Source organism: Eufriesea mexicana, unplaced genomic scaffold (genome assembly GCF_001483705.2).
Source record: "Eufriesea mexicana isolate 0111107269 unplaced genomic scaffold, ASM148370v2 scaffold305, whole genome shotgun sequence".
In the NCBI taxonomy this organism is placed as follows: Eukaryota; Metazoa; Arthropoda; class Insecta; order Hymenoptera; family Apidae; genus Eufriesea; species Eufriesea mexicana.
In genome coordinates, this window is record NW_016908472.1 from 686,463 (window position 1) to 695,479 (window position 9,017).

At 50.9% G+C, this 9,017-nt stretch overlaps 1 protein-coding gene across 3 annotated transcripts in view; it reads left to right on the forward strand.

Annotated features, from left to right (window-relative positions):
• LOC108555877 (cell adhesion molecule 2) overlaps positions 1-9,017 on the forward strand; it is a 43,684-nt gene that overhangs the window by 20,733 nt on the left and 13,934 nt on the right. For all 3 annotated transcript variants that reach the window (XM_017911729.1, XM_017911727.1, XM_017911728.1), the window contains exon 3: positions 1,765-1,840. In XM_017911729.1, coding sequence (XP_017767218.1) covers positions 1,765-1,840 — 76 coding nt within the window. The remainder of the gene's footprint in view (positions 1-1,764; positions 1,841-9,017) is intronic.

Genomic DNA, 9,017 nt, shown 5'->3' on the forward strand with positions numbered 1-9,017 from the left:
CGAAAATTAATTTTACGCTCGTCCATGCACGGATATCAAATTTGCGCCTGATCGAAACTTCTTCTCCGCTTCGAACCATTATCCTCGCGTCTTGGCTCGCGATTCCATTCGTCTACGACAATCGCGAGTAATCGTATTCACGGTCCAAGCGAAATCTCGTCTTCCGCGAGAACCTGCGTGATGCAAATGGATACGGGGCTGATCGTGTCCCGAACGGGCAACGAACGAGCAACGAACGAGCAACGAACGCGATCGTTGGTTATATAACCTTTGAAACGCGACCAAAGGCAGAATCGCGACTCCCTACGCAACCGTGCCGGCGCGATAATTTGCAATTCGCATTTAAAACACGGCCGTGTGTCGGGTTTTTCGTTTCTACCAGGCGGCAGCAGCAGCAGCAGCAGCGCAGCGAGAGCGCGTCGTAACGCGTACCATCGCGATTAAAGAGTCCTTCCACGTTTAGGTAATTTGCACACGGAACTGACGCGCCTGGCATTTCCAAGTCCATTAAGATCATAGCCCGGGTAATTAGAAGGACAATGTATCTTGGTTCGCGAGTGGTGGATTAAGCGGTACGACGGTAGGAGAGATTAACCGCGGGGAATGCTTCTTTCCGGAAGGGTAACTTATAAGCCGACCACGTACGCGAAACGTCCGAACCCCTGGCCCGGAAGCGGCGCCGCGTAGAAACTGAGCTTAGGTGAGAAAAAAAAAGGCCGCGATACGAAAGAGAATCGCGCGTATAGCCCCCGGTTGAAACTAGCCTCGAAATCACGTTAGGACGTACGAAAAATTGCGTCTCTCGAAAGAAATAATTCAACGAAACCCACCTGCCGGTCTCTGCGCCGCTCGCGTAACGATGCATTACGGACGGCATATTTTACGATCCAGAGAAAGGCCGGCCCTCCGTGGAATAGCCACGCGTACGGCACCGTCACCGTCGTAAAATATCGCGCGAGCTTAATTAAACGCAAACCCCTTTGAACCAAGCACACCGAGTTTCGCTCCCTCCCTCTCGGTGTGGTGCGTGGTCCCGGTGATTCCCCGCTACCAACCGACTCTTCCACCAATCGCGTTCCCCAACATCGCGACATTTTCCCCGTGGTAGTCCAGCGACGAGCCACGCGTCGCTTATCGTCTCTTTCTAAGTGTCGCGTCTGCTGGAATTTTTTGCAGTTACCTCCCTACCCTAAGAGACGGAGGACCACGGCAAAAGGGGAGAGAGGAAAGAAAGGAGATCGACCACAAAGGACGGTACAATGGAGTTTGCGGAGCATTGTTTGAGCATCTAGTACAATCCACTCGCGTCCTCCGTGCCCCACTCTCTTGGTCATTCGATCGAGACGCAACTTGCCGAGCTTTTCTTCGTCGCGCTATAAGTAATAACCGGAGGCTGCTGTGGAGTCGAGTCGAACGCGGGTCGACTCGAAGGTCGCCGCGAGATTTTATCGTCGAAATATCATTCGGGGCTGAGTGGCGTTCGGAGTGCCGTTTTTTTAATGCTTCCATTGTACCGTTCTCAGTAGGTCAAGCATTTGGTGGGGATTTAAGTCGAAAGAGGCCCTCACCGGGCTACAAAGATGCCGGTCCACGGAGGTGCGCGCGCTAGATTTCACGCTTCTTCGACTTTCCGCTAGCCTCTGGTCTCTCTTTTCCAGCGAACGGGGAGAGGGCGCGATCCTTCGATGTCCGGTCAAATAGAGGGACAAAAAGGGAAGGATGGAAAAGGAAGAATAAAAAATTTGTTTCCTCTTTCTGTTACAGCGACTGGTCTGAAGCTGCTTCGCATAAAAGTCCCGGCGTACTCCCTCACGGGCAAGAGCGCGCTCCTCGAGTGCAGGTAAGGGTACTTGGACGCGCGGTGCAACGTCGTCGTCCGGTATCGTTTTCAAAGGGATTCTTGCCGGTCCGTCTCGTTCTTTTCGATCGATGCCAGCGAGACACCGCGTGTGTTCCGGCACCACGCGGTCCAAATCTGTCGCACGACGTCGCTCACATTTCGATGCACCGATTTCCCAAGACGACCCTACCCACTTTCTTCCCCTCCACGCGTTTCCGTTCCCTCCGATGTGGAACGAGAGAGATAAATCGATTCGCGGTCATCTAGCGAATAAATCCCGCTGCAAAACCAACGACAAAGCGGAACAACGGACTGCAGCGATCGAGTGGGCCGATTCGAGTGGGAACACTGGAACCAAGGGACGCGACGACGGACGGAAAGATTTTTCTCTCTTATTTACGACAAGGGAAACCAGACGAGAAGAACTCGTAAAGACATCGATAAGATGCCAACCAATAACGTATCGAGTTTACGCTTAACGTCCGAACGGGACGGTAAATAAGATTAAAAATAAGACGAGAAGAGGATGGATCGGTAATCCCTTGGAGCTAGGAATCTCGATATCTTTTCGCTCTCCTCGCGCTTTATTTATTTATACTCGCAATATCGTAGACCGCAATCCGAGCAGGGAAGCTTCCCCTTACCTGTGTTGAGTTCCTCGCCTGGAAAAGATGCTTCTCATGGCATTCGCGCGCTTACGATCTTCCACTCCCGCGAGATCTCTTTCCAACTCGTTCGCGGAGCCCTGGTCCCGAAGCTTCCGCCTCTTTTCCCTCCAGTCTTTCCGCCCGAGTCTTGGCGATTTCGCGAATAACGCGCCAGCGTTTCTCCTCCAGTCGAGCCGAAATCGAACGAGATCGAACGAGATCGAACGGTAAGAAAGTTTCATCCGAGACTGCTACCCCTCCGTTCCCTTGCTCGTTGCCCGAAGCCATTGTGCCTGCTATATCTCGCCCGAATTAGCCTTCGAATCGTCCTTTCTCTCTCTCTCTCTCTTTCTCTCTCTCTCTCTCTCTCTCTTTCATCCTGCGTCGGTAGTCGCGCCAGAGACCGTCCAATCCGTTAGGGTTGTCGTTTGACCGGTAATTGCGCGAGTCCAGTTAGTTAACGCGGAATCAAAGTTTCTTCCGGTAGGGAACGATGGGATTCTGGACGATAGAGTAGACGAGATTCGAGGATTTTTGGAATCGCCGCTGGTCAAGGATCGCTTGCTTTCTGTCGATACTCGGAAAATAGGAAGGGAAGTCGGTGCATTCGTTCGGCGTGGAGAGTTCCGGTTCGATCCTCGAGAGGCGATATTAAACCTTAAACGGTAGCGTTCGAAATGCGAGAAATAGCGCGATGGCGTACGGGAGGTATAGAAATCCTGCGACCTGTTTCCCACACATGGAAATACGTACGCGTGATCGTAATAGTAAGTATACCGTCGTTGACTCGATGTGTCTCATCGTTGACCATACCCGTAAGACGATGTACGCGTAGGATAGGTGGGTAACGATAGAAACGAGATTCAGTCGTGCGAGTAGGAAGACGATATTAAAACGTTAAACATTATGCTTCGCTTTAAACGATGATATCTCAGGAATGGAAAGTCGTAACAGTATAAAACTGAAACCGTTTTAAAGAAGAGAGTTTCCCATTTCCCCGCGAGCTTATTACCATAGCGAAGATATGGAGAACTTTGGAATAATAATCGTGCAAAGTTTCGGCGGCTTTAATACGTTATTCGCAAGCTCGAAAATACGCCGCTGAGTAACAAGCTGGGTTATTTCATATTTTTTTTTTTCCAGTTAATATATCCGTGGCAACCACTTTCGACGTCCGGATAACGATTATAGAGAAGACGAGGGGAATCGATGGAAGAAAATAACGCGAAACAAGCAACCGTAGGCGTTACACGCGGTTAATGCCGCGTGTAACGTGTCCTCGATGATATTTCGTGCATCCTTAAGCTTGGCGCGCGTGCCATCGTGTTAATTAAGACGTAATGAAATTATGGCGCAGCATTGCACGTCCTACAATTACGGCTAGTCGGAATATGCATTCTAATTAGTGGCGCGGACTCGACGACTTTTCACGAAGGAAATAAGGTCGACCGTTGGGTATCGCGCGGGCGCGATTCTAGAGGGTACTTGTTTTCGCGAGAAACCTAAGAAACAGGCCGCAATTTCCCAGTCGAATATACCGGTCGACTCCGCTTCCCGGCAGGAATCGTTTTCGCGAACGTGTCGCTGACCTCGGTCGCGAGATCGCTCGATCGTATCGCTCGAGACACGCGCGCGGGCCAAATTGGTCGCCGATCGCGAGAACCGATCGATCGAATCAACGCGCTGATCCCGTCGCTACAGCCAGCCACCTGTCGAGTAAAATCCCAAGATTAATTCGCCGAACACGAAGCCGAGCGTAAGATAGGTGTTTTTCCAATTTTCCCCTCCTCGTCGTTGATCCCACTCGCGCCTTTTCCGCGTCTCGAGCGTTGTTTTTCTTGGAAACACCCGTTGCAGGGTAAACTCGCGTTCCGCGATATCCGCGCGAGACATGGTACGCTTACAGCTCGCGTCGTACCCTCGCGCGAGTAATTCCGTATTCGCTCGATTTCGGTCGAAGGACGTTTCCAACTAGTAGGTAAACGGGAAACGTGCTCGATCCTCGTGGAGATCGAAGCCACGGAAATTAATCAAATGCCGTCGTGAAAATTGTACAACCGCTCACGCAGTGGACAATTTCGGGGTAACCTAGCACTCCGATCGATGAATTCACGAATTCATGAATTCGGTAATACTTTAACGAGTCGATCAATTTTTTAATCGCGGTAATTAATAAAATCGCTGTACAACGTGAATTTTTATCCGTAATATCCGTTAAGTAATGATCTAATTGAAATTGCTCCGTTTCCCGGGCGTACTGGAAAAATTGTGAATTTTTACGCCGGACAGGCGTAGCAAAGCGGGATTCCTTAAACGTTCGTAGATGTCGCTGCGTTGATTCGACGCCATTACTCGAGACCTTAACGTGGCATCTGGCTGTATCGTAAAGTCTACGATCCATACATCGTTGGATCACGTAGAGAAGAGCGATGCGAGATGGAAAAGGAAGTCGTAACGTGACTGGAGCACGCGTTACCGAGTGCCATCGTCCGATTTGCCGAATCGGCCGTGCGTTATCGAATTACAAAGTTGAGAAGTAAAATTCGTCAGTTAGAGTGGCATATCCTGCGCGCCGATGGCACGTACCTTCGAATTGACTATCGCGCTTTGAAACTCAATAACTTGGGAACGAACGGCGAACCAGCGTAACGCTACGATATTGGATTCGAACTTTTTCGTTATTCTTGCATTTCGATCGATTGATTTAGCCTCGCGGGATTAAAAATATTGCCGTGTTTGCGTTTGCCATTGGACAACGAACTTGTTTTCCACTTTCCCCGATGGCTATCGATCGGTGATTAAAGCTACACGAATTATTCAAAGTATAATTTTCTACGCGCGGCACTTACGATTGACGCGACTGCGGAAATATGTAATTTAATGTTCTATATATAGACGATCATTACGCTAACAAAATTGCGCTAAACGTGTTACGACGATATTCTTAAACGTGCCAGTAACCGTGTTACGTTTCTAAAACTATCGGTATTTAGGTCAGTTCTATTTTAAAAGCTATCGAATTTCTAACAAAAATAAATATCTTATCGGATTTCGCTTCTCTTTAAGCGTTATAGAAAATAATGGTTCTTTGAAACTATTTCGGCGAATCGAAGTTGCAGAGCTATATTACGATAGTTTTCGATTTCTGGTTATCGTATCGCGTCGGTGATGAAGTTGGTCGCTGTGAAAACGACTATCAAACTCGTAACTAGTTTCATAGTAACTCATATTTCGATACACTGCCTGATATTCATCCCACGTTTCGTAGGTTTAAAAATTGCGCGGAGAGGAGAGAACACGGGCTGTCGCCTTTCGATCGGGAGACTCGCTTGTGCGTTGTTTTACGCATACCTGGCACAGTTAGAGGGGTACCGTGCCTTCCGCGTCTCTGCATTCTTTCCTTTAGTTATCCCTTTCTCCATTTTCGTTTAAACGGTCGAGCGCGAAACATCTCTCGTTTCGCGCAGTTCTTTCCCTTACAGCGTTCTCCTTGCCCCTGCCCAACTATCCATCCGTTCGTATTCTAATTTCTTTCCTTCTCTTGCCCGAGCACGGTTCACGGTAGCTGCTCCATAGTCCAAATGCTCGGAAGAACGAACGAAATAGCAGTAGTATCGTTTCCGTCTCGTTTTCCCGTTTCCCCGTTTCCCCGTTTCCCCGTTTCCCGTTCCGTTCGATTTTCACGGTGTCACGGTACAACGATCAGCATGGAATTTTATAAACTCGGGACGCGCGACGTTTCGACGGCATATCGATAAACACGGTCGATGTCATACTTATTTCCGACGTCTCCTCGGGCATGGCGAATCGTCGCAAGGTGGTACCGAAAGTGGAATCGTTTTAAAAATAAAGCGGAAAGGATGTCGAGCGACGAGGCGAGAAGCAGCGAGACGATTTGAGTAATTAACGAGGTTCAAAGCCGAGTTGACGTTTCGCTCGGAGCGTTCGCGAAACTTTGCATCTACTCGTAAACTCCGAGTCGGCGTGATTTATTCAAACGAACCTAGACTTGGAACGGATCGTGTCCATTCGAAGAATCGTATTCGATTCACGCGATCGTTCGCGATTTAAGAGAGAGAGAGAGAGAGAGAGAGAGAGAGTAAAGGGATGTTGAGGAAACGCGTCGTTTGTTTGGCGCTGCGACGCTCGGAATCCTCGATTATCCTAGTCGACGAACCGTTTTCCTTGGCAGAAGCGACATTCTCTCGCTGAGAAAGAAAAGAGTCGGACGATGGTGTACACGACGGAGTTCTTTGATATTAGGTGCCAGTCGAGCGCCAGGACGGCAGCACGACGTAGCAAAGAGACGGGATCGTTCCCCAACGTAGGTATAAATTGCAAATTAGTTTACCGTCCCCAGCGAGAGCTCGCTTGTTGGTTTATCCGGCGTGTCGCCTGCCTTCGTCTCTTCTCTTCTCCGTATCTCGTTCCGTGTTCCGTTCCGTCCGGTTCGCGTCCCGTTCTATCCCGTTCTATCCCGTTCTATCCCGTTCCATCCCGTTCCATCCCGTTCCGCGTTGTTTCGTCCCGTTCCATTCGGTATTCCGCGTGGCTTCAACGGAGCGTGCGCGGCCAACGACAAAGTTCATTCGCGATTTGGGCCCGCGAGCAACCCCTCCGCCCCCGGTTTCGTGGCTTTCCTCTGATTTTACCATGGAAATTTCGGGAAATTTCACAGCGACGGAGATTACGGCCGGATTCTTCCGAGCACGACTAACGCTTCGTAGCCGTTGAACAGAATCTTCGACTCGGAAGCAAAGTCCAGAAACGAGCAGTCTCAAAGACGAGTATTCGTTTCCGATGTACTCTACGGGGCGAAACGTACTCCTTTATCGCAACTTTTCGCTCCGAACAATGAGTCCTCCTTCATTACAAATCTTCTCCGACCTTTCAATTAGTTCATCCTCGAGCAGCTTCTCGAATGCGCAGGAACGCTTTCGTCTCCATTCTTTTCGAGAAAGATCGGAGAGTCGTTCCCCCGTCGTGTCGAGCAGCAAATATCTCAGCGACGCGAACGATGAAAGATGATGGGATATAAGGCGTCCTTGGGTTCGGGCAATAACCCGTCACTCGCGAATACCACGCGCGCGCGCGCGCGCGATAATTTTTGCGGAAAAAGATTCTCCGTGCGTGTACATCGCGTTGTGCAGTCGGTGTACACACGAGGGACGAGCAGCCACGTAAAGGAGCGTAGGTACTCGACGGATCGAATCGAAACAAAAGATTTCCGCTTTGCCGTGTCTAACACGGCACGGGCACGAGACGGGAGGAGCGGCTGTGCGGGTCTTGTGACGGCAAAGGGGAACGCGAAGAAAGAGCGGAGAAGAATGGAAAAGAGGAAAGGAAGGCAGATAGAACGGTGGAGAAAATTGGAAGGATCTATAGGGAAGAAAGGAAAGCTGGAAAAGCCGCCACAAAGAGAAAAGAAAATGGAAAAGCCGAGCGTGAGAGCGAGGGGGGTAGGAGAGACGAGAGCGTAGCGTAGGGTGAGGTAGTTCCCGCAGGACACGACCCGGCAAATGAGCCGGAGGATGCAAATCAATCCCACGACGCAGCCCTCCAAATTGTGCACCTACGCTCGAATGCGGCAATCCCTTTTCCGGTAGCTGCAGCTGGGAACTAGGGAGCTACCTCTACGGCGACGGTGACGGCGATGGCGACAGCAGCACCGGTGCCAATGGAGGCGGAAGCAGTACCCTCGCCATCCAACCAACCCCCGCCGATGCCCCCCTAGGGTACGTCGATGTAACGATGTCACGGTGCGATCGTGTCGCTCCGCAACGTTGCGACGATGGAGAGAGCAACAGCGACGACCGAGTGAACCGGCTAGTTGGCCAACAGACTGCGCAAACGACGTCGCGATACCACTCGTCCTCGAGCATCCACGTGTGTCCCGTCTCCTACGACACGGTAACGCAACGCGCCGCTACTTTGCCTCGTATTCTTCTCCTCGTTGCTTGGATCGCGCGCGACGATACGCGGACTCGGCGCTTCGTCGTCGAGACGATGTTCGGAAACGGAAACGAGCGAGGAGAATGCGGCGAATTAGCGATCGTGGCGCACTAACCGTGATCATTTCGGTGGACACGGTCGCTGGCAGAGGATCCGAAAGACACGGGCCGCCGCTTCGACGCGACCGTTCCGGCCACGGTCCAATCGCCGTCGAACGAGAACGCGAGCGTGCCGGTTTAATTACTTTCCGAATATTAATTATCGCCGCTGCCTCGGTCCCGGTTTCAACGGGAGATAGCCTGTTGCGCTTCGCGATTTTATCGGCCATTCGATCGCGGAGGCTCGACGGCATCGGTGTAGGTAAGCTCTCGATTGCCAAAGAAAGGGGGAAGCGGAGAAGTCGATCCAATTTCGTTAGCATCGAAACGGAGTCGGAAAAGGCCGAGGAATCATCGCGTTCTCGATTTCGCGGAATCGGAATTATCGAAGGTAAAAGATTTCCGGGACTCGATCGGTGGAACGCGGATTCTCCAGGGATTTTTCCTTTCCTACCCGAGGACCGACGAATGGAATAGGGA